This window comes from Rhizophagus irregularis, chromosome 8 (assembly GCF_026210795.1).
Source record: "Rhizophagus irregularis chromosome 8, complete sequence".
Taxonomy (NCBI): Eukaryota; Fungi; Glomeromycota; class Glomeromycetes; order Glomerales; family Glomeraceae; genus Rhizophagus; species Rhizophagus irregularis.
In genome coordinates, this window is record NC_089436.1 from 4,874,199 (window position 1) to 4,898,924 (window position 24,726).

Sequence of the window (24,726 nt, forward strand, 5' to 3'; positions counted from 1 at the left end):
ATATCGAAAATTTGGAGATTTTCATCATGTGAAAAGGTCTCCATGAACTAAATAGGGAAAGGATTAACTTCGATTCCTTTAAAGCAGATCAATAATCATTCAAAACGGAATACAATCATCCCTTTATTAAAAAAAAAAAATTTCATTGTTTAAATTAACAATTTACTTATGCAAAAATATGCATATTAAGCATTCATAAAGAAATAGGGGAAACTTTATTATAATAATGTATTAAGAGACATAATTTTAATTTCTTGAGTAAATTTTAACATTATATTGTTTAGTCTTTAAACTAGGAGTTAAATAATGAACAATATCCATATCTTGATTAAGAATATCTTCAAATTTATATTTTTGGATTAATGTAGCAACAATAATACGAATCACCATCATAGCAAAATTTTGACCAATACAATTACGTGTTCCAGCTGAAAATGGCAAAAAACAATCTTTTGGTATTCTTTCCGGATTTAACCATCTTTCGGGAACAAATTCTTCAACGTCATCTCCCCAATATTTTGAAGAATGATGTAATCTATACGCATTAACAGCCAAAGTAGTCTGTTTGGTTTAAAAGTAATTAAAATTCATAACTGATTATAATTACAAATTAATATATTAATATAAATAATAAATATATTTACTCCTTTCGGAAAAAAATAATCCCCAATAATTGTATCCTCAATAGTTATTCTTCCTGGTCCTATATCATAATTGATAGGATGTAATCTTAAGGTTTCGTTAATTACTGCATTTAAATAAGGTAGCTGCTTTAATTTATCATGTGATGGTAATTTATCAATATTAAATTCAGGGAATGATTCATCAATTTCTTTGAAAAGAGTATCCAATTTATCCGGATTTTGAATCAATTTAATCATCGTCATTGCTGAACTAAAACTTGACGTATCTGATCCTGCAATTCTATTTTAAATTGATTATTATTATTATTTGTTAATTGCACATAATGAAATTAATAAATTATCAATATCACACTTACAAAAATTCAATTGCTTGATAATGAAGTTCAATATCCGACATACTTCTTTCGGATGCATTTAACAACATTCCTAATAAATCTTTTCTCTCCGGATCCTCTTGACGACGATTTTTTATTAATGAAGTCATGAACTAAAAAAATATATATATAAATAATATTAAAATATATACTTGTATATTATATATACTTACACGTAATGTACGTAATGTATAATAGTTTTTACGTTTAATATATAAGGATCCTGTTTGATAAATGGCTTCAAAAATGGAAACATTCCTAATTTTATCATCCTACGCAATTCTTGAAATATTTTATGTGGTAATGGATGATTTCCAGTTTCAATAAATCTAAATGAACCACCAAAAATCGTTTCTCCAGTTATATCCAATACGCAATAATGAATCATTTCATAAATATTTACAATATTTTGATTCTGATCAACCATTTCATCAAACTTTATTAATAATGGTTTTACGCAGTTATGAATTAATGGCTCAATAGAATTCAAATATTTGAATGAGAAAGCAGGTGCTACAATTTGACGCTGTTAACAAAGTAAAAAAAAAATTAAAAATTAAAAAAAAATTAAAATTATCTCACATATTTAGAAATTGACTTACACGCTTTTTATGAAATGTTTTGTCTCTATAATTTAAAATTTAAAAAATTTAACGTAATTTATTATTATAACATTTATTGAATTATAACATTTATTGAAATAATAATTTTACCTTGTTGTTAACAATGTCGGAATGCTTAGATTGGTTCTTAGTTGGTCATATTTTTGATTTTTTGGCAAATCTTTAATGACCAAAATCTCTTTAATCATATCAGGATCTGCTATGATTACTGCCTGTGGCGCAATTCGAACAACCGGCCCGTATTCTGGAAATAATTCATATTGTAGCCATTTCCACCTCATTCCATTAGTATGTTTCTTTGAAACAAAATATTTCGTAAGAGCAAAATGTTTAGGCCCGGGTATCATTCTGAGTGGGCTAAAATATGCTAGATAAATAACCTAGCAAACAAATTCATTTTAATAAATACAATGATAAGTAAAATAATAATGACTTATTTTATCACATACATCATAGAAAAATTTGATAGTATAGGCAAGAATAAATAATTCAATATATAGAAATACATCTTGCAAAGAAAATAACATTTTCGGTCTAAAAAATAAGGAGAGAAAATTTTTTTAAAATTGCCAAACAAAATTGTCAATCTGTTATTGTTTATTGTAACAATCAACATTATTAAGTAATGATGACATACGACATACATTGAAAACTGTGCCTCTATTATTATTCAAACTGTTTATATATTTCTTCGTCAACCATATTTTTTAAAATCAACATGAAATCTTGTTTATTGATTTCAAATAAGCTCCTTCTAAACAAAATACCCCATCTTTTCTTATTTTTTATAAAAGTTAAATTATCCAACACATCATGAATATGAAGATATTTCTTTGTTTTTAAATATTTCACTTTAACACGAGCAGGACCGGGAGGATTGTAAGGAATTTTTCCTTCTACAACGCCAATTGCGGTAAAACCTTTTATTGCTAAGCTTTTAACATTCATTTCTTCTCGAGGTGAGTAATAAATAATAATATCCCCATTTCCAAGACGTTTGATAGGTGAAAGTTTACCATGGCCAAATTGAGCAAATCCTGAATTTTATAGTTTTCAATTTAGATTTTTTTTCTTTTAAAATAAATAAATGAATGAATAAATAAATAATAACTAATATATAAACCTTCTTTTATTCCAATTTTCACATGATCATTTGAAACAACTCCTATCCAAAATTTCATCGTAGGAAAGAATTCCAGAATATGATTTATTTTATCCCGATTTCTATTTTTATAATGATTTATAGTGCGTATTTGTAACCTTGTACGCATTTGTTTGTTTGTTACTATTTACAAAGTTATGCATGTCCAAATTCCAAAAGGACTACGCAAGGTGATACAAATGTTTGTATCAAAGATAAATGAATTTCCAATTTCAAATTAATTTCTAAATGAGCACACATCAGATATTGGTACAGATTATAGTAAAGTTATTCTAAACTTAATCTTTTTGAATTTCATTATTAGATCTTTGCATGTTTTTTTAATAAAATTTTTATTGCGGGTTCACTATAATTAATTATATACCATTCAGTACTTCTTTTCGCGTGAAATCTTGGCCAGAATTATATAATTGTAAACTCGCGTTGGCCAAAATTAAAAAAATTTAGAACTTTCCAATATAACTCAAATATACAATCAACTACATCATTTTCACAAAAATGTCTAAATAATTAAAAATTATAATCGATGTATGAATATAACTCAAATGTATAATTTTAAATCTTTCTCGCATTGTCAAGCAAATTCGCAAAACTTTCTTAGAACTCGATTATGGAGCACCGAACGACCTGAAAACACAAAAATTAAAAAATTGAGAGACCTTTAGGAAAAAAAGAGGTATTTTGCAAAAAGAACTTACAAAGGAAACATGGACAATAATGCATGGTATGAACATAAAAAGTGTCTGATGTTATCTGATTTTAAAGGATTATCTTTATCTATCTATAAAAACTTTGTCTGTTGAAGAAATAGAAGGTAATGAAGTATGAGTTAAGAATTTATTTTATGATTGAAGATTTTAGGTGGTGTAGTATGACTGATGGGTTCAAGCAGTCGATGAGTTTAAAAGCAATAAATAACTTCAAATTTCATAAAGTGAAGAACAAGATGAGAAAGTAATTTAACAATAATTTGAAACATCATTTTCTAACAATCTATAAGATTTCAAAGTCTACTAAGAAAACTTTGATGACTTTGACAAATAATCATCTTCGGAATCGCTATTATGCACAAAGAATTTACCAAATTCTTAAAATATGGATAAACTTGTATGCACATTTAAAGTCTTGCACGAAGTAACAGTATCTGAACGATGATGTTTGTATAATTTCCTTTTCAAGAACTGTATTCATGTTCGTAATCATCTCTTGGATGAACGGGATAACTTTTGTCCACTTTTATCTCATTTTTTTGCATATATACTCGATAATGATGTAAAAAAAATTTTTTTTTACCATAAAATAAAATTTTGACCGGATGGACACGATTCTTAGAACTATTCGCCAGTCAGTCTAGCGCACTAGCGCATGCCTCAGCCCCATGTATTATACTAAGAGTTTTAATTTTAAGTATTTACGCTTGGCCATGATTGGATAATTTACAAGAAAAATGGCCAGCGTTACAATAATGCCTCTTGAATATTAGGAAGAGTCAAAGAAAATGTGTTGTTTTATTCTCCCGGTCAAGAACAATATAACAATCACTCCATGCATAAAGTACCAATGGATTATAAAAAACAAGAAAATGAAATTCGGGATAATCGGATAATTACCAAATAATATCATCAAATCGAACTTTTTTAATAATGTCCCTTATCTAAGACCATGGTAATACAACAGTGGGTTTTGGCTAGCGTATGGATGTTGAAGGTATGTATTATTTCAAGCTCCTTCATCAGCGAAATAGACTTGTCTTCTCATTACATTCGTACAAATAGAGAATAGTCATGGATTGTGTGGAGATAGTGAATATGAGAATCCAAAATGAAGACAAGTTATCAGAATGGGCACGAAAACTCCTCAACTCTGATAAGATCTTGATTGTAGCTGATCTGAGAGTTTTACTATTTGGGATAGAGTACTTTAAAATTTGTTAATAAAGTACAATTTTACATTTATAAAGAAAAAAATAACTGCTAACTGGTTATACAATTTCAACCATATAACTTATCAGAAAATTACATAGTAGTTTATACAAATTTGGATCCCAGTATTATATATATTCTTTAGAATCCTATCAGATTATTAATTAGTATTTTTTTGCTTTATTATCAGTAAATATAGTTATATTATTATAAAAATAAAATTAATTTGCAAAATCAAAGTTTTTTTTGTTATTTTAATTTTTAAAATATAATTAACTTTGATATAATGAATTCTTTAATTTTATTTCAAATTTAAAAATTACAGTAAAAATTTAAAAAATTTAATTAGTTAATTAATTATAATAAAAGATATTTGGCTAAATATTTATATATATTAAAAAAACTTATTATAAAGTAATTTTATTAACTATAATAAATAAATTTAAAAAATAATCGTTAGATTTATTTTATAAACAATTTCTATTAAGTACACTTTCTTTCTATATACATACTATAATTTGATTTCAAATTTGAAATTTAAAACTAAATGCACTTTTTCTATATTTATATATATAAGTAATTCTGAATTCTGCATCATTCTCTATAAATACATTTATATAATTATTATATAATATTGTTCAATTATTAATAGTATTTAGTCACTTTTAATTTTTTTTAATTTATTTAAGTTAAATAAATTATTAATAAGTCATAAATATATTAGTTTTTTTGATTTGAAATGTATTAAAAAGTATTTTAAATTTAAGGAAATTATGAATTTAAAAGTTTTATTAGATTTAATTAATATTTATTTTTCTATTAGCTATTCTTTAAGTATATACTTTTCTTAAATATACATATATAACCGATTTTAAGATATATGCACTTAGCACTTAGAAAGGTATTACTGTATGTCTGTATTAAAATTAAATTATTGAATAATAAGATAATTATAAAAACTTTTTTAATAAATAAATTATATAAATTAATAAAATGTAATATAACTACAAAAGGTATATTATAATATCTAATTATAAGATTTAATAATTTCTAATATACTCTTATTATTGTAAAAAATACTATAATTTTTATTATAAAAAGTAAATTCTAATATAGTATAATGTAAAAAAATTAGTTTTATAATTAATACATTTAAAAAATTTTTATTTGCATTTATAAGCTAAATAAATAGTCTTAAAATTATTTATAATTTTATAATTATATAAAATCTAATTAATAAAAAGTATTATAAATATATATATTATAAAAAAATTAAAAAATCATTTACTAAAAATATTTATTACTTTTTTATTATATTAATATTCTTTTTTATTTTTATTTTTAAATTTATAAATTATATTGCATTTATTCAATTATATATTTTAAGCTATAAATAGTTATCCTAATAAATTATATTTTTTTTTCACAAATTTAATCTTTATTAATATTGTGATAATTATATAACACAAACTATCACAATTTAAACGCTATGTATCTACTAATAAAGTAACTAATCTAAAAATTTCAAAAACCAACATAATAAAACCAAAATATTTTACAAATATATAAAAATTTAACTATAAATTCTATCAATTATACTAATGCTAGCCATCTTTTAATTTTAATTTAACCCTTTTTAATTAAAATTTAAGCTAATACACTTTATTTTTTCTTTGACTTCCTACTTTTACTCCCTTTTTTACTTTTTCCTCCTCCCATTACCTGTTTTTTCCCTTCTAAAATTGTCTCATCATTTTCTGATTCACTGCTATCTTCAGAACCTTTACTACTAACCGTTCCCCTACTCAATTTCTCTTTATTAACTCGCTTTTATCCAATTTTTTTGTCTATCACAACTTTCTCTTTTTTTTTATTTTAGGCAGTAAACGTGATGAACAAACTTGATTTATCTTGTTATATATAAGGTTGCTGAAAAACTAGGGGGTTTTGGCTAATGACGTTAGCCTTAATTATTTTTTAAAAAATTTTGAATTACGGTTATAAGATTTTTATAGCCTTAATTAATTACGGCATATAAAAATTTTGTATTACGACACTTTTTTGAATTACGGCTAACATCTTTAGTTTTGGCAAGTTGGCGAAATGCTGAAATGGTAAAACTTTGCCAAAACTATATGAAAGTCTTATTAAAAAGTTGGCAAAACTCTGGAGAAAAGCGAAACCTGACAAAACTTATTATAAATGCTGAAACTGCTAAAACTTTGCTGAAACTATAATAAAACTATAGTAAAATTTTGGAGAAACTAATCATAAAATTTTGGAGAGGTTTAGGCAGGCAACCTTAATTATATATTTCTATCTCTTCAGCAGATACTGAAACCTCTCCAGCAATTTCTTTTTGACTTAAATCCTTATAAGTACCTTCTATTCTCTTGTTGGTCATATGACCGTTCATGTCCAAATACTTTCTCAATTTATCATCCAATTTTGAAAAATCACCCTTAGTCATCCGTTTAGCATTAGCTTTTTGTATTTCTTGGAACAAAACTTCAGTTTGTCTATCTTTATTTACCCTAATAAATTATTTGACTATTTTATATTAAATAATATATATACTGTATATAACTTTAATAAAAAATATACAGTATATATAGAAGTTTTATTTTAAAAGAAAATAGATTACTGTATTTGCCCAAAAATAAGCAATCACCAAAAATAAGCAACATGGCCCGCACTATAACAAATTTTGGTCCACATTATCAAAACTTGGCCGGCATTATGTGCAAAAACTTGTTGCTTATTTTCGGGCAAATATGGTAATAGTTATAATAAAAATTCTAGTAGTAATAAAACTAAAACATTTTGTAATAGATTAAATAAAGAAATAGTATTCCACTTATTTAATACTTATAATAGAGATTATCAGAAATATAAGGTAAAATTTAGAAGTAAAAATTTCAAAGATCCTACTACAAATAGATAAATTACATATAAAAAGGAAATGTTATATTCCATTATTATGATTTTTCTTTTTAGATTATTAATAGTATTGCTGGTAAAATTACTAATAAATTTATCTATTAGAAGTAAGTGAAATTACTTCAGTGAGGTGGTTATTGGTCAAATTTTAAACATTTCTAGTATATAGTACTTGTATTTTACTTTGTAAATATATTTTACATTTCTGCATTATTATTAATAAACATGATTGCATTGTTTTTTTTTAAAAAGAAAAAAAATAATAAATGCACCATGTAATTATACTACTTGTAAATCCAATCTAATTTCATTTAAATATTAATATTGACATTTCTACACTATTTGTACCCAATAATTAACGACTTAATAACTAGCACGTGACTTTATAATAATTTTATTGAAAATCTAGAATAAATACAGAAAAAAAATCATGGAACATACTTTACAAAAATCAATAACAGATAATTGATAAATGAAAATGTCTTTATCGGCAAATCATAACTAAGCAAATAGGGGATTTCTGGGAAATGTATTGTTATAATCAATATTTAGACATTATTATAAACATAACTTTATGAGACCAAGAAAGTACATACAATTAAGAATATTGAGAAATGTAGAATCTGTCGTGAAGAATCACCGTAACATTGTTAAAAAAAAAATAATAATAATAAATATAAACAAATATTAGGGTTATATCGACAAATAACAAATCACACATACCTTAAATATATTATCTTTTGTCATCATGTGTTTTATTAAATCCAAAATGCTATTTTTCTAGATTAACAATATCTGCATAAAAAATATAATATCTACAACCCTGTTTTTAGACACTGTAATAAAACATTTAGAAATAAAACAAAACTAAAGAGAGTATAAATGCAATAAATTCAATAACAATTATTCTTCCTATAAATATCCTGTTGAATTGGAAAGAAATTGTAAGTACTAAATTTATTTGCCAAATACTAAACTTACGACCGACGCCTTCCCCTACTCCTTTCCATAATTCTCATTCTTGCTTGTGCATCTTCTTGAGAAACTGTTTTATAATATAGTGTAGGTTTTGTAGAAGTTTTTGAAAAAAGAGTGTCTAATGATATAACTCTAACGTTAGATATAGGTTGTGATTGTGATGCTGGAATCGGAAAACGGATCGCATTTTCAATTCCCACTATAGTTAGTTTTAAAATAAGGTTTATATTTTATCAAAGGATAACGCGAATAAGTAATTAATTAAAAAATACATTACAATTGCTGCTCCCGTTAAGTCTCTTATCCCTTGCCTCGCGCAAAGCTCCGTTTCCGCTTTTTGCCGATTTTTCTTCTGCTTCGGCAATTAATTCTTGTGCCCGTTCAAAAGTTAAAAATTCAAGTTCAAGAGGCCGACCAGTCTCAGGCGGAAAGATAATATGCCAGAGTGTCTCTCGTGCAGAAATAGCCGATTCTGATGTTTCAAACTTAACAAATTGAAATATGATTACAAATTATTCAATATATATATATATAAAAATTAATTCTCATTTGAGTAATTTAATTTACTTTAACATAACAATGAGTTTTAATTTTGTCCATCCAAAAATATTCGATTCTACCAAATTGTTCTAGCAAGTCCCTAACCATAGGAATTGTCAAAGGCCGAACAAAATTTTTAATGTGAAGAGTTGAAGTTGGTTCATGCTGGGAAGAAGGAACTGTAAAATCATAGATTATTATTTGTTATTTAATAAATAAAATACAATTAAACCTACAATAATATCTTACTATTTCGCATTTGTTCAGAAGCTTCTATCTCTCCATCTATATCAGCATCTTCCTCCTTAATAATTCGATCGAAAGTAAAAAAGAAATTAGCGAATGAAAAACACATCTCTTTAAATTATCAGAATTAAATTAACTTTGTACTCAACCTTTTGAGAAGAGTTATCATAATTCTGGCCATTATTCGGTTTTTCTGTACCATCATGTTCTGTTGGAGACTGAGTAACATTAAGTATTTCCTAAAACAATATAAAGATATAAATTCTACTGGTTACATATCTAATATGTTTAAATTTTGATTTACCTTCAAACTTTCAGTTGTAATGGAATCATCAAATTCATCTACATCAACATTTTCGTTTTTTTTAGGTGGTAACGATGACAAAGTTTTTGGATCATCCACACTTTTCCGATGTGTTTTTAATACTCTTCTTGGTCTTTTTAATTCTTCATTCAATTGATTATCTACATGTACTGTGCTCTCCACGGTTGTTGTAGTGTCTAAATTTTCCGAATCTGTTAATAAATAATTTAATTAATTATCTAAAAATTTTCATATTAAGCTTTTTATTTAAACAACAAAGACCAACTCAAATAAGCATTGTAAGTAAATTATTGCATAAGTTACTCGCGTTAATAGAATGAAAAAGGCAAACCTTTAGAATCTTGCATTATTCTTAGTTTTCGATTGCTAAAATAATTATTTTTATTTACAGTATAGATCGTTTTATCGAATATATTTATATATCTGGAAAGAATAAGAAAAGTAAGAAAAAAAGCACAGGTTTAATAAAAAAATGATACTTGTATTTTATAATTTTAGTACTTAATTTCACGCGAATAATATAACTTTCATTAAACCTTAAACGTGACTATCTTAGTTACCTAATAATCACATGATTCGACATTTCTTATCAAACGTTGTAAAAAAACCGTTGAAACTATTTCAACGTAAAAATCGTCAAACTTTATTGTAAAAAACCGTTTGAAACAATGTCTGAATCAAACGCTGGACAGATTATCGTAAGACAGACACCGGATCAATCAAATGCGCTGACCATTTCAGAATCTAGTGGTACTTTAATACAAACGGTTCGTACAGATCTATATTGAGTATAATTTTTCAAAAAAAATAGTTTTAACTTTCGTTGATCGCTTTATAGATTAAACGTACCTCGGGTCTTCAAGCGCCGATAATGCTATTACTCGGGCATCAGGTGTGAGGTTGTTATCTTATTTAGAATGTTTTCAAAAAGAAATTTTTTGTTTTATAGTCAAATTTACTTTAAATAATTTTATTGAATTTCAGGGAGAAATATTCACTGTAAGATTTAATCCTTCCGGAGAGCACATAGCTTCTGGTTCATTTGATAGAACTATATGTAAGAGAATTATTTCTATACTTCGGCTTAAAATTATATGTGCAAGAGGATGTAAACAAAAATACCTGACTAGTAATAAATTCATTGAATTGCTAACTTTCTATTAGTATTATGGAACACATATGGTGATTGCATTAATTATGGCGTATTAAAAGGTCATAATGGGGCGATTATGGAACTTCAATGGTCACGAGATTCTAGGTAAGTTGCCTGAATACCTTTTGAACATCTTTAATCATGAATTCATCATTTTTTTTTTAGTAAGATTTTTTCGTGCGCTACAGATAAAACTGTTGGCGTATGGGATGTAACAACCGGAACAAGAATAAAAAAGTTCAAAGGCCACACATCATTTGTTAATAGTGTATCTTCTGCTCGTAGGGGAAATGAAATTCTAGTCAGTGGTAGTGATGATGGTACCATTAAGGTGAATATTGTAGACATCGAGGAAATACAAGGTTTACTTAGTAATAAGACGATTAACATAAAATATTTGAGTTGTTAGATATGGGACCTTCGACAAAAAGATGCTGTTGACACTTTTATTCATCAGTACCAAATTACGGCTACATGTTTTAGCGAAGCTGGGGATTTGGTGTTTGCAGGCTGTTTGGATAACGATATTACGGTAAATAATTTCTTTATCTCGTCGTCTTTGTTCTTAAGAAAAAAAGCGTAGCATTTCATGATGATGATTAATGTCCAATTACTGTAAGACCGTATATCTAATACAATATGGTTAGACGTGTATACCTGATAAATACAGTTATTATTGATAAATTTGTACAACATTATTTAAAATAATTAATTTGTCATTTTAAATTACGCTAGGCCTGGGATTTGAGGAAGAAAGCCCATGCTTATATTCTCAAAGGACATCAAGATACTATATCTGGTATTAGATTGAGTCCTGATGGATCTTATCTTCTATCTAACGCGATGGATAACACAGGTAATTTTTATTATCATATCATATAATCAAATGGGCACATCTTTATTAATTAATTAGTAATAACAATAACAATAACAATAACAAAAAAAAAAAATATTAATTTTATTTTTTTTAATTTAGTTCGAGTCTGGGATGTTAAGCCTTTCGCTCCAACCAACCGTCTTCTTAAAATTTTCGAAGGTAAAAAGTATTAAAATATGTTCTATTAAATATTTCTATTTATTAATATCCAAATCCTATTACTTTTTTAAAGGTGCACCTCATAGTTTTGAGAAGAATTTAATCAGGCCCGCTTGGTCATCTGATGGTTCACAGATAGCCTCAGGAAGCGGTGACCGAACAGTTATGATATGGGATTTCTCTAGTCGTAAAATTTTATACAAATTACCTGGACACAAAGGTTGCGTCAATGAAGTAGACTTCCATCCTAAAGAGCCTATTAGTAAGTTTCCTTAAATTTTTATCACTAATTTAAATCATTCTTTCGTTAAATTACTTTCTTAATCAATAGTTGTTTCCGGAAGTACCGATCGACAAATTTTCTTAGGTGAAATCAATCCAAGTAGTGTTTAGACATATAAGCATGTTCGGATTATTTGAATTTTTTTTTTTATCTTTGGATCATTAAGTTCCAGTTAATGTATCTTTACAAAACTCAATAAATAGATTACATGACATAGAAATATCAGATTGTGATTTTATTTGCAACTTACATTCGTTTATTATATGGTATTTGTCAGTGAAATGAAACCAAACATTTCAACCAATTTGTCAAAATCAGTGGGATTAATGAACAATTGGACTATTGGTATTGTTCAGTCCAAATTCAAATTTTATTGGACTATTGGACTATGATCAATTCCAATTACAATTATATTACTACAAATAAGCTTGAAACGATTAATAAAATTATTGAAAATTAAGTATTGAATTATAAGAACTAAATTGGACTTGGACCAAATCCAATTAGTCCAAGTCCAATAGTCCAAATTTTTTCAATTGGACTTTGTCCAATTCCATTACTGCAGTCAAAATAAATTAAAACTCTCATTGTAAATATACAATAATATCGATCAACCAAAAGAGTTTAATAAGAGGAATATTGAATTTACACATTATTACGAGTGATTAAGTTTTACTTCTTTTTTTTGCTTCAGCTATTTTAATTTTAATTTCCCTTAAGTTATTTGTATAACGTTTAATTTCTTCAACGGTTAAACCTGATCGTTTATTTTTTAACAGTGATGTATAGGCTTTTTTTATCTTTTTAAGTAATTTTTTATAATGATATATTTTCTTCTTCTCATTTTCCATTTGAGTATTAAAATTTTGTAATGTAATCTCATGAGATAAATTCAATAACCATTTAACTTCAGTCGATGAATTATTCTTAACCCTTTGAATTTCAGCTAATTCAAACATCGCATTTAAAATACGTGGATCAAATACTTTTGTATTATTATGTAACATTTTTATATATAAATTTTTAGCCGTAGTCCAATCTTCATTAATCTTGCACGAAGTAATCAATAAATCATAAGTTTGTATATTTAGACGTAAACCTCTTTCCTGAATTGTTTCTTTCAACGAAATAGCTTTGTCACATTCTCCTGCCTTGTTGCACAAATTTATTAATTTGTTGAAAATATAAATATCTAAAGATAAGTCAGGAAATTGACTTAATGCATCATCAAATAATTTGATTCCTTTTTCATAATGTTTTTTAACACAAATATCAAGTATAACATCTAAAGTTTGCGGTGATAGATTGCAAATAAATGATGGTGATTTTGAAACATTCACATCAGATTCCAATCCATAAACATATTTAATTATTTCTAACCCTTTCTGATAATCATGATGATTTTTGCAAACTAACAACATAGAACGTACAAGATTATCATCTATTATAATATTATCAAATCTTTTAGCTAAACCCCATTCCAATTCTTGATCAATTTCTTTTTGTTTATCTTTAGAATTTTTAGGATTGATATTCAATTGATCCCATAATTTCAATGCAACATAATATCCAGAATCATGTCTTGCGCATGAATTAAGTATTATAGTATAAGTTTCTTGATTTGGTTTCCAATCGCCTTTGTTAATTAATTCATTATAATTTTCTATTAAAGCTTCAAAATTATTTGACCTAGAACAAACTTTAAGGAAACAATTAACATGGATTACATTGATCTTAACCTGATTATGTCGTGTTGATATTTGTTGTAAATCTTCTAATAAATGTTTTGCTTGTGTAATATTATCTTCAAATGTTTGATTTTCTGCGATTCCATTTAATAGAATTGTATACGTTTGTTGATTTGGAACAAATGAATGTTTTTTCATCTTTTAGATTATGAGAAATTCATTAATAAGCTTCGAAAAAAAACAAGCAACTTTTATTGTGTTTTACCTGATTTAGTAAACGAATTCCCAATGTAATTCTTCCTCTTTTAACACATTCATCAATTAAATGATTCCAAACTACTTCTGATTGAGCACTCTTTTTAGTATTTAATGCAATTGATATTGCATCTTCTAATTTATCTTGCTCGCCAAGTTTTTTAATTAGTTTAGATAATAAGTATGGATCATCGGGAACTTTAATTTCTGGATTAATATTTGTAATAGGAATTTTTATTCGACAACATGGAATAGTTTTTGAAAAAGAACGTATAAAAGGTGATGTTTGAGGTGAAACATTAAGAATGGAATTCGTAACCATATATTTTATAATCGATTTTTTAAAAGAAAAATATTTTGCGGTTCTACTAAACATTATTTATAAATTCGAGCAAAAGTTTGATTTTTTTTTTGTCCCATACTTATATTACTGTAATAGTGATAATTCCGCGGATTTTGCCGTAATAAAATCAAGTTTAAATACAGGTTTTATTTTGCGAAAAACGATCAATTAATAGTTTTATAGTAATTTCATATTACTAACGGATAAATAAAAAAATTAATATGCTCAGGTTTATTAACTTTTTTTTTAAATGCTAATATATTATTTGATAATTCAAATTATTATAAAGCATTATTTGCCTATTAAGTTAAAAAGAACAGTCAAAAACAAGACATTAATATCGTATTTTTTAAACTCTATTTTTATCCGATTATCGGATTACTAATAAGAAACAAACCCCATGAAGAGACAAAAAATAAAAGATAATGAAAATAAAGGAAATTAAAAGGGATTATTAAAGACAATCTATTAACTTGGGTTATTATCACCGAGATAATTTTGATGTTGCACTATTATACGAAAAAAAAAATTTGTTAAGATTATTATTAAATAAATTCGGGAAAACTTTTTCACTTACCCGGATAATAACCAGCCGTTGCATGTTGTTGAGATTGTTGTGTTGAATACATATCAGTTACGTTCGCTCCTTCTTCCTCTTTTTCTTTGGAATTTGCAGAAGAGCGTTCTATTTTTGTGGTCTAGTCAAATTATAAATTATATAAATTTATTAATAATATGCGAATAAATAATAATCCTTCAAAATAAAAATGAATTATTTCTAATACCTCTCGATACTTGGCTAAATATATCTTTAGTGCATCTGCATAATTTTCAAATCCTAAAGATTGCATCGCCCATAAAATATCTTCACCGTTGATTGTTTTTCTTTTTTCTTGTTGACAACGATCGCTTGCCGTGCAAATAAACAAAAATCAAGGAGGTTAAGGGAATATATGAAGATAAAGTTTTAACAGATTTCATTACGTGTTTTACAAATTTAATTATAACGAATTTAAAAAGAGCTATTTGATAATAAAGGATATTCGCTTGTTATAAATGATATAAATTCGGAAACACATTCTTGTACGCATTCTTTAGCTTCTTTAGCTATTTTTGCGTTTTCTGGTAAAGCGCGTTTCATTATACGCGCTACATTTGCTATTGGAAGAAATCGATCTTGTTCTTTAAAATCTTCGACTTCATCGTCTCCAGATGGGTGTGCTCCTTCAGACATGGTGAGTGTGATGAAGAAAAATTAGAGAAAGGGTTAAGATCTAAAGTCTCCAATAAATAAAACAAACTTTCAAAAGACGTGAAACGCGGCGTATTTAAGTTGTAATACTAATATTAGTTAAATTAGTAGTTATAACTTTTTGTGGTACTCGCGGCAGACAAAGGAGTAAAGTTCATCCTGCATACTTAAAAATTCTGTTGAGCAATGTCGGAGATTTTGTGGATGTGCGATTGGCTGCAAATAATGTCCACGTTAAATGCCGAAAATTGCGTAATTGCACGACAAAGTTTGCGACACGTGACTCATCAAAGTTTATCAAGTTTATCACATATTAGTTTCGATTGAAAAGGAATAGACATTCACAGAATTTACTTTTTTTTGCTTGACAGTTTTTTTTCGGGTTTGAAATTAATAATTGTAAAGTACAAAATTGTGTATTTAATATATTTAAATCCTGACATAACTTGTAAGTTTGTATTAACTATATTTTAGTCTAAACTTTGAAAGTTTGGATTAGTTTTTCTTTCTTTAAATAACATATTTATACATGGGATATTAATACTTTTGTATCATTAATAAATTTTGCTGATCATTTTTTATTATATTTAAATCACTTATTAAAAATCATATATTTGTTAAAAAGATAATATTATTAACTTTTTTATAATTCATAATATATATTGAAATGTACTGCGGTTAGCAAAATAGATAATTTTTTTAAGTATATATTTAATTTTATAGTTTTTATTTAATATATAATTCTTTTTTATGATAAATTTATTCAACTTTAACAGTAATTATGGAAAATACCATAATTTTAATAGTTTCCAATTACTTTGAAAATTCTGGTATTTCCATATTAATAAAAAAAATAGTACTTTATTAAAAATTAAATAAATTTTTATAATTTTTATATTAATATAAAATACAGGTAGGATAAAATATATATTTTATCTTTAAATTGTAACCTATATATTATGTTGAATACACCTTTTACTTTATGGTCTTAAGGTCTTAAATATATATATATATATATAAATACACTTTTTGCAGATAGTATGCAAAGTAGAAGTTATGTGGACTTATAAACCCAAAAAATTTTATTATATATAAATATACAAAAAAAAAAAAATAGATCAACTAATTTTATGTATAAATCATTAATTTTCTAATATTTCTAGTTTCTGACGTGATTATCTAAAAAAAAGTCGAGATAATATATTTTTTTTTCGTGATATATAAAATCGAATTCAACATAGAAGTCGTCATTTTAGATCTTAAATCACAGATTCTTTAATAAAAATTAGCAAGTTATTTCAACTTTCGTACCTTTTCAAATATGAGCGACACAAACCAGGTATTTTTTTTTTTAAAAAAAAAAATTGGTTTAACTAAACTAATTAAGAAAAATGTGTCATTCTGTAGTCAATAGTTGAAAAAGAGATTGTAGTTGTAACCGACCAGGTTTTTAAAAGTGATCTTGGATCGGGAAAAGGTGTTATGAATCTTTTCTTGTTAACTAAAAAATCATGACGTTTATAAAAATAGGAGATATCAAAGCATTTGAAGCCAACTAATGGTCTTCCAATGCGTAAGTGGAAGGTTTCGATCTTTGCAATTGACGATATGGCAGAACATTGTCCTCTAAATTACGTTGAAAGAGTTGAATATATCTTACATCCAACATTTGAACCTCCTGAAAGAGGTAATGAGAATATTATTAATAATTTACGAGTTTATTTAACTAATCAAAATAATATCACTTAAAATAGTGGTGCGGAAACCTCCATTTACACTTTCTGAAAAAGGTTGGGGCGAGTTTGATATGAAGATAACATTATATTTTACAGATAAAACCATTATTCCTTTTACTTTTTTTCATGATCTTAATTTCAAAAAATCTCATTATGAAGTTCCTCACAAACTAGTAAGTACTAACTTTTTTTAGAACATATATATACACCTATATAGCAAAATAATGTACTGATTCAATTTTTATTAGACTTTTACGGATCCAAAACCAACATTTCAGTTGTTGCTTTTTCACGAAAAATCTGATGAATCGTATTCGTCTATGCCCAAGCCTAATAAAAAAAAGACAAAATCATCACTTAATGCTTCCATTAAACGACAAAAAAATGATACATCTGGATCGCCAAGTTATGAATCTGGTAATTCTTCGCGATCACCGTGTTCTACTAGTGAATCCACGAATGATAAAGAGAATTATAAGGTAGATTATCAAAAATTAGCAAGAAATCTTTATGCATTGGATGAGGATGACATACTCGAAGTAATACAAATTGTCAATGATCATCGTTCAGATGACATGTACATAAATGAAGATACAGAAGGTAAAGTTCTCTCTTTCTGACTATTATTTCGGTGAAGTTTCCTAACAAATTTATTAAATAATTTTATAGGAGAATTTCACATAGATTTATACACCCTCGGTGATGAATTATTGAGAACACTGTGGGATTTTACTGAATCAAAATTAGACCAAATTTCATCTATTTAAGAATTTATGATTAAAGTAAAAAAAGTGAAATGACTTGAACTCAAAAATTCTTTCTTTAATGTCATCTGGTTTTGTTAAATTTTATCTGAATGTTTATAATCACCAGAATTTGTTACATCTTTTATCTTTTATCATTTTCTAATTAATTTGATGAGAAATTTTAAAAATGGTTTAATTTCTTTTAAAGCGAAAGATTTAAATTTAAAAAAAGTAGTGTGAGTTGATTTATGCTGATGGAATTTAACATTTAAAAAATTTTTGTCATTTGTAAAGAGATAAATTATAATCAATATCACAATTAATGATACTAGAGTATGAATTATATAAAACTTTGCGTTTAGAAGCTCACTTTTAATCGAAAGTAATTTTTTTGCCCTGTGGAGGTACTATAGCCCCACGGTTTGCTGCTGCTGTCTTATTGAATCCGCCACGGCTAGAACCACCTCTGCCACCTCTGCCACCTCTTCCACCTCTTCCACCTCTTCCACGTCTGTTGTCGCTACCTCCACGGCTATTGCCGCCACGCCCTCTGCGATTTCCAAAATCTATAATTGTTTAGTAATTAAATTAGTAATAATTATATAAAGCGTGAAAAAAAAGGAAACCTTTCTTACTTGAACCATTATCTCTTTTTCCCTCACTAAAATCAAGGCGAACGGCTCGCCCACCTATTTCAGTACCATGCAATTCCATTGCTTTTTGAGCTGCATTGGTATCAGCGAATTCTACATACCCATATCTTAAATATCGAACACGAATCGAATAAATAAAAATTCGTTTATAAGCGTTTAATAAAAAAAGACGTATCATTAATGCTCACCCTTTTAATTTGCCCGTGTCTTCGTGAGTTGGTAGTCTAACTGCAACGATCTGACCATAATTGCCGAAAGTTTCCCAGATTTCGTCTTCTATTACATTAAAAGATAGATTTCCTATAAAAAGTGTGTTACTGACTTCGCTCGTACCCTTTGAGAAGTTACTCTTTTTCTTGAAGGAACCGGTTTTTTGATCGGCAAGATCTACATTAATTGCTCTTCCATCAATCTCTCCACCCGCAAATTTCACTGCATTATTGGCACCTTCGGCAGTAGCAAATTCTACATAACCAAACCTAAATAAGACGACATTAATTAGTTTAGATAAAAGATACAACAATGAATATAACTTTATTTACCCTCTCGATTTGCCAGTGTCCTTATCATAAATAATACGAACATCAGCAATTTCACCAGCTTCTTCGAATTCTTGGCGTAACCAGTTAACATCAACATTGAATGAGAGATTTCCCACAAAAACTGTCTTACATTCAGACGAATCCTCATTTACTTTTGTTTTTTTGGATGAATTAAAATTAGAATTATCTAATTTTCGTTTTGGTGGACTTGATTCTACTATAGAATTATTATTTGAATTTTCAATGTCCATAGCAGTATCTTCAGTTTCTTCTTCAGTATCACTTGAGCTACTACTATCATCAGAAGAATCTTGTCCTTGGTTATTCGAAATATTTTGAACTTTAGAATCTTCAGCGGAATCAGAATCCTCTTCTTCTGATGAGCTGGAATCACTAGTTTCATCCTTGTTAACTCCATTATTGACCTTAGTTTCCATAATTTCATTTTCACTAGATTCTGAACATTCTGATGATGATGATGAACTATTTTCTGATGTTGTTTCGGTATTTTCACCAGGTCCATCAGTACTAGTATTTTTTATCACTTTTTTATTATTCTTTTTCTCTGATTCATCGTCAGAACTATCACTTGAGTCGTCAGTGGAACTACTATTATTTTCTTCCTCTAAAACAATTGTTTGATTTTCGGAATCTGTTTCGCTTTCCTCGTCGGAACTATCGTCGCTGACTTCGCTAGAACTACCATGTTTTTTTGATTTCTTTTTAACACCATTTTTTGTTACAACTTTATTACCATTTTTCTTTTGAATTTCTTCTTCGCTACTACTGCTTGAACTAGATTCTTCTGTTTCGTCTTCAGATTCAGAACTTGAAGAGATTAATGAGGCCACATTATCTACTAGTGGTGTTTTTTTGTCTATTTTTGTTCCAGGTTCGCTTAAAGGTTTTACTTTCTTTGTTGGTTTTAAATTCATTATCTAAGAAGTAATAAGAAAAAAAATTTTTTTTTTATCTCATCTATCATCGATCTACTATCTAATAATTCTGATCACATGATTCAGGTTTATTTTAGTTAGATCTTCGTTATGGTCTTTTTAATGAATATTTATTAAAATTTTTATTACTTAAAAATTTAAGCAGTAGTTATATTAGGTATAAATCAATTAGACTTGAAAAATCTATATAAAACTAAATTTAAAATGAAATTCTTATAAACCAAAAAAATAAAAAATTTATGGTTAAAACTTTTAATAATATATATTTAATATAATTATCATGGCAAATAATTTCTATTTTCTTTAAATTTGTATATAATATTAATACTTAAAATTTAATTAAATTTCTTATTATTAATTTACATAAAATTAAATAAAATTAAAAAAAAAAAAGTGAACTATATTAGGAGTAAAATCACCTTAGGTAAATTCACTTTTATTATGTTATATAATTTATACTAAAAGTTAATTGTAAAATTTAAGATGAATTTCAACTTGATTTATATATTTCAATATTTTATGGTAAAATTTACCAAAAATAAATTTTACCTTAATTTATATAATATATAAACTAATTTTTAAACAGTTTTATTCATTTATTTTATAATACTGCAAAAATTTTATTTTTTAGATTTTTTTTTAGTTTTTTTTTAAATAAATTTTTATATAAATTATATAATATAATAAAGGTAAATTTTATTTGGAATTTATCTCTGATAAGTTTCACCTCTAGCAAATATTAAAATTATTCTTTATTATATTAAAATTTAAATTTTTTCAGTTTTAAAAAAAAATAAAAAACAAAAAAAAATTAAAAAATGGGATTTACAATTTTTAATATAATATTATATATAAAATAATAAATAAAACCATCTAAAAATTAGAAAATTTTAATATAATACATGTAAATCAAAGTGAATTCACCTTTGTTAAATTTTATATTTTAATAAATATTTATATAAATTAAGAAATTAACCTTTAGTGAATACAAAATTAATTCTTAAAAAAAAATTTACATTATTATTTTCACATTTTTTTAAAATTAGGCCACACCAATTCAATGTTTCGTTTAACATAACCCCCCCCCTGTTTTTGGATTTTTTATGTAAAAAAAATACATGTAATTTAGGCCAGAATTAGACAAATCTTTAAGTTTTAGCCGGAATTATCATCCAAAATTTTTGCTCACTTTTTTGGTCAAAATTTTGGCCAAAATTAATGGTAATTCTGGCCATGTATTTTATTTTATGTATTATTTTTTGTTCCCCCCCCCTAGATTGGGACCCCTATGTTATGTTAAACAAAGAATTGGCTTGGAGCGGCCTTATATGTATTAAAAATATTTAAATTTAATATAAAATAAACAAAAATAAAGTATTGATACTATTTCCTAAACAGTAAAATTTAAAGTTAATTTTAAAAACTTATTAAAGTAAAAATAGTAATAGAAAATAGAAAATCATATTAATTTATAGATTTTATAGATTTTTCTTATTAAAATACATTTAATGATAGTAATTTTACATTTTTAAAATTAATCAGTAAATAAAAAAATATTTCAATTTAAAGAATTTAGCAATAATTTATTAATTATTAACTTTTAAAAAATTATCAATATCTTTTAATTAAAATAAAATTTATATAAGTAAATTTTCTTGCAAAATTAACAGTTTAAAGAATAATTATAATTTACCAGTTAGGTTAAAAAGATATAGATAAATTATAAAGAAGTAAGTACAGATAAGGTAAAGAATTAGAGATAAATTATAGAGATTTGGTTAAGTTAAAAAAATATATTCCTTTAGCTAAAGTATTCAAACTACTTGATATTATTAAAACTACCCATAATTTCAAGATAGACTTACAAAATTAATATGCAAGTATTTCCAATATATTTCGCTTAAAATTATGTTGTAAGATCTAACAAAACAAAAAATATGTTTATTACAAAATTACTTAATATCCAACTTTATAACAATATTCTATACTTAAAAGTTCTGAACTGCTATTAAAAATACTTAACCTTATTAATTACTGTAATAAACTTTTAAAAATTAACATAAAAGGGGAAAAAAAATAAAGAGCAAATATTTAATTAATATGGCCGAAGCCATGATAAGCAAATCAAATCCAGGTTAATTTATGCTTGGTTAAACTAGCAGACAGGGTTGCGTTGAGGGAGAATGGGAACAAGTTATCATACATTGCAATGGCTAGCAAAGCATAGATCATGCATTCATGCATAAACTACTTACTAATTGATTGCGTACTGAACACCTTTATCCCTGTGTAAAGGTTGATATCACAATCAAGGTGTTCTCACGATATTGTAATTAGATTTAGGTTATCTGTTCGGAATATTTTCTTCGAATCATCTAAAGCATGTTTATCAGGTGTACTACAGGGAGGGAGGACCTACAACATCTAAATGCCAAACGTCAAGCCCATCGAAAAACCTCATCGCCTTTGCATCCACCAGAATAATGTCAGAATTTGGTTACAACTTCATCAGTTTTACCGAACGGGAATGGAACACAATCCAATCAATATCCAAGATTAGAAACGGTCTTTAATAAAATTTGAATAGTGCTGATACTTGGTAAACTATATGCTTTCGCTCGCCTAATTTTCTATTAATAATGCGACCAACATCTACAAGGTTGTAGATAAAGGAAAAGCAATTGTTAGCAGTTCTTGACAAATAGACATTAATGTCTACCTACAAGTCAGTGAGAACTTTCTCACAACATAGGCGGAAACGTTCATCTACATCTTTATAATTCTTATTTCTAACTGCATCCTTGAACTTTCACCAGATTCCTTGAGAGTGGCATTATACAATATTCCTTTAAGGCAGAATTCTACATAATGGGATTTCTATCACGCATAAAGGAATATTCTTTGGTGAGTTCTATTTCAATTTCTGTTTCCAATTCTTTGGTTATGCTCATATGTGGAATTGTAACTGTTACATAGAAGACCAAAATACTGTTAGAATAACTTCTGTTTTCGAAGCAACACAACAAAGCAGAAACTTACTCCCAAAGCTCTTCCTTATCTATTGCTTGTTTGGTGTACTTTTAATAAATGTGTTAATTTTTGGGGGAGTTTGTGGCGGGTTTTAGTAAAGTATCTGTAACATCTGAAGGTTGTATAGTAATTGAAGGTGATAAAGCGTCCGAAGATTGCAAAGCACCCGAGGGTTGTAAATGTGCTTTAATGACCTCTGTTTTCGAGTTAAGGAATAATGTGTCCTGAAAGGTGATAATAAAACGTAAACATCCCATTAGACACGTGCACATAATTGCAAATCAAGCCTCGACTATGTCGTTGAAAAACGGCTGGTTGTCTTTGATTTTGGTAGCATCGAAATATTTTCTGCATTCTTCGATAATCGTAATTCTTGCACGAGGCTGTGATGATTGTGAGTTTTATTTATATATTATTATTTTGTGGCAGGATGATTTTATCGGATTGGGCGTGGATGTGAGCTAGTTTAATTGATCTATGCTTTCTCTAAATACTATGTTCGCCTGTTCGAAGCTAAGCTCGGAAATCGGAATCAACAGCGTACGCGATTAAATTTGAAGGTTTCCCTTCTAGATCGTGAACGCTTCGTGTACCTGGACCGGCTAGAAATTTGAAATACATGGTTGAAAAAGACGTGATTCGCGTCCCGCGATGCAGTTTTTTTCGTGGATATTATATTATAATTCACTTTAGGAGCCTGACGAAATAAGACTTTTTTTAAAAAAAGTGTTCGATTACGTAGCCAATTGAAATGAATAAATTTGTTGTTAAGCACATGCTCACTGGCTCAATCAATTCAAGTGAGGGAAATCGCGCTAATTGAAAAACGAAAATGTCTATGAATTTTATAGTGTTATACTGTTTATTTCAGTAAAAAAATTAATAAAGATCAATTTTGGAATTTGTTGAACAATGTAGTTATAAAGAAAGAATTTGTATTGTAATTAAATTGAAAGAAAAAAATTCTTTATTTTTTTTTATTTTTTTTTTCACTGTAACGCATCTTTATTATCGTAGAATATAAAACAAGTGGTATTTTTTTCCTATTCTGTAATCTGTGGGATGGGTTACAAAATTCCTTTTAAATTCTTTTTTGGTTGGATCTGCCTGAACGAAATAGGCAAAAAATAGGTTGAAAACTTATATTCTTAGATCTTAGAGTAGGTAATCGATTCGGATTCGGATTCGGATTCCTATTCCTATTCCTTTTCGATTTCTATTTGGATTGGGTCCTAGATTAGTTCGCCCCACCTTCCCTCCATAGGAAAGCGTGTCTTTAAATAATTTTTTTGTATCAAT

At 26.8% G+C, this 24,726-nt stretch overlaps 10 protein-coding genes across 10 annotated transcripts; 2 read left to right on the forward strand and 8 right to left on the reverse strand.

Moving 5' to 3' along the window:
• Positions 1-166: 166 nt before the first annotated feature.
• OCT59_028935 (uncharacterized protein) lies at positions 167-2,212 on the reverse strand. Its single transcript, XM_025321382.2, has 7 exons — positions 2,091-2,212; positions 1,732-2,021; positions 1,621-1,645; positions 1,224-1,544; positions 1,001-1,131; positions 645-924; positions 167-561 (listed from the first exon to the last, which is right to left on the reverse strand). Exons 1-7 carry the CDS (start codon positions 2,166-2,168, stop codon positions 247-249), a joined length of 1,440 nt encoding a protein of 479 aa, XP_025169047.1. The 5' UTR covers positions 2,169-2,212; the 3' UTR covers positions 167-246.
• A 95-nt stretch (positions 2,213-2,307) lies between these two features.
• OCT59_028936 (uncharacterized protein) lies at positions 2,308-2,822 on the reverse strand (the record flags this gene model as incomplete). The annotated part of the gene is made up of 2 exons (XM_025321381.2): positions 2,308-2,678; positions 2,765-2,822. The coding sequence occupies 2 exons, from the start codon at positions 2,820-2,822 to the stop codon at positions 2,308-2,310; spliced, it is 429 nt and encodes a 142-aa protein (XP_025169046.1).
• A 4,205-nt stretch (positions 2,823-7,027) lies between these two features.
• On the reverse strand, positions 7,028-7,443 carry OCT59_028937 (uncharacterized protein; the record flags this gene model as incomplete). Its single annotated transcript, XM_066147667.1, has 2 exons — positions 7,028-7,259; positions 7,397-7,443. The coding sequence occupies 2 exons, from the start codon at positions 7,441-7,443 to the stop codon at positions 7,028-7,030; spliced, it is 279 nt and encodes a 92-aa protein (XP_065994354.1).
• A 577-nt stretch (positions 7,444-8,020) lies between these two features.
• Positions 8,021-10,206, reverse strand: OCT59_028938 (uncharacterized protein). The gene is made up of 9 exons (XM_066147668.1): positions 10,086-10,206; positions 9,734-9,945; positions 9,579-9,668; positions 9,433-9,487; positions 9,211-9,362; positions 8,921-9,128; positions 8,389-8,842; positions 8,262-8,288; positions 8,021-8,185 (listed from the first exon to the last, which is right to left on the reverse strand). The coding sequence occupies exons 1-7, from the start codon at positions 10,099-10,101 to the stop codon at positions 8,643-8,645; spliced, it is 933 nt and encodes a 310-aa protein (XP_065994355.1). The 5' UTR covers positions 10,102-10,206; the 3' UTR covers positions 8,021-8,185; positions 8,262-8,288; positions 8,389-8,642.
• A 184-nt stretch (positions 10,207-10,390) lies between these two features.
• OCT59_028939 (uncharacterized protein) lies at positions 10,391-12,475 on the forward strand. The gene is made up of 10 exons (XM_025329452.2): positions 10,391-10,521; positions 10,593-10,646; positions 10,739-10,811; positions 10,919-11,012; positions 11,073-11,238; positions 11,317-11,439; positions 11,643-11,763; positions 11,884-11,943; positions 12,017-12,205; positions 12,275-12,475. The coding sequence occupies exons 1-10, from the start codon at positions 10,423-10,425 to the stop codon at positions 12,334-12,336; spliced, it is 1,041 nt and encodes a 346-aa protein (XP_025169044.1). The 5' UTR covers positions 10,391-10,422; the 3' UTR covers positions 12,337-12,475.
• Positions 12,476-12,891: 416 nt separating this feature from the next.
• OCT59_028940 (uncharacterized protein) lies at positions 12,892-14,562 on the reverse strand (the record flags this gene model as incomplete). Its single annotated transcript, XM_025333833.2, has 2 exons — positions 14,180-14,562; positions 12,892-14,112 (listed from the first exon to the last, which is right to left on the reverse strand). Exons 1-2 carry the CDS (start codon positions 14,543-14,545, stop codon positions 12,892-12,894), a joined length of 1,587 nt encoding a protein of 528 aa, XP_025169043.1. The 5' UTR covers positions 14,546-14,562.
• Positions 14,563-14,705: 143 nt separating this feature from the next.
• Positions 14,706-15,929, reverse strand: OCT59_028941 (Nuclear transcription factor Y subunit B-8). Its single transcript, XM_025321379.2, has 4 exons — positions 15,556-15,929; positions 15,298-15,427; positions 15,090-15,210; positions 14,706-15,021 (listed from the first exon to the last, which is right to left on the reverse strand). The coding sequence occupies exons 1-4, from the start codon at positions 15,744-15,746 to the stop codon at positions 14,981-14,983; spliced, it is 483 nt and encodes a 160-aa protein (XP_025169042.1). The 5' UTR covers positions 15,747-15,929; the 3' UTR covers positions 14,706-14,980.
• Positions 15,930-16,935: 1,006 nt separating this feature from the next.
• OCT59_028942 (uncharacterized protein) lies at positions 16,936-18,613 on the forward strand. Its single transcript, XM_025327892.2, has 6 exons — positions 16,936-17,103; positions 17,172-17,210; positions 17,295-17,451; positions 17,519-17,673; positions 17,749-18,100; positions 18,170-18,613. Exons 1-6 carry the CDS (start codon positions 17,086-17,088, stop codon positions 18,265-18,267), a joined length of 819 nt encoding a protein of 272 aa, XP_025169041.1. The 5' UTR covers positions 16,936-17,085; the 3' UTR covers positions 18,268-18,613.
• On the reverse strand, positions 18,302-20,412 carry OCT59_028943 (uncharacterized protein). The gene is made up of 4 exons (XM_025309555.2): positions 19,442-20,412; positions 19,088-19,378; positions 18,882-19,006; positions 18,302-18,812 (listed from the first exon to the last, which is right to left on the reverse strand). Exons 1-4 carry the CDS (start codon positions 20,374-20,376, stop codon positions 18,619-18,621), a joined length of 1,545 nt encoding a protein of 514 aa, XP_025169040.2. The 5' UTR covers positions 20,377-20,412; the 3' UTR covers positions 18,302-18,618.
• A 1,605-nt stretch (positions 20,413-22,017) lies between these two features.
• Positions 22,018-24,472, reverse strand: OCT59_028944 (uncharacterized protein). Its single transcript, XM_066147670.1, has 2 exons — positions 23,437-24,472; positions 22,018-23,362 (listed from the first exon to the last, which is right to left on the reverse strand). The coding sequence occupies exon 1, from the start codon at positions 23,697-23,699 to the stop codon at positions 23,490-23,492; it is 210 nt and encodes a 69-aa protein (XP_065994356.1). The 5' UTR covers positions 23,700-24,472; the 3' UTR covers positions 22,018-23,362; positions 23,437-23,489.
• Between the last annotated feature and the right edge of the window lie 254 nt (positions 24,473-24,726).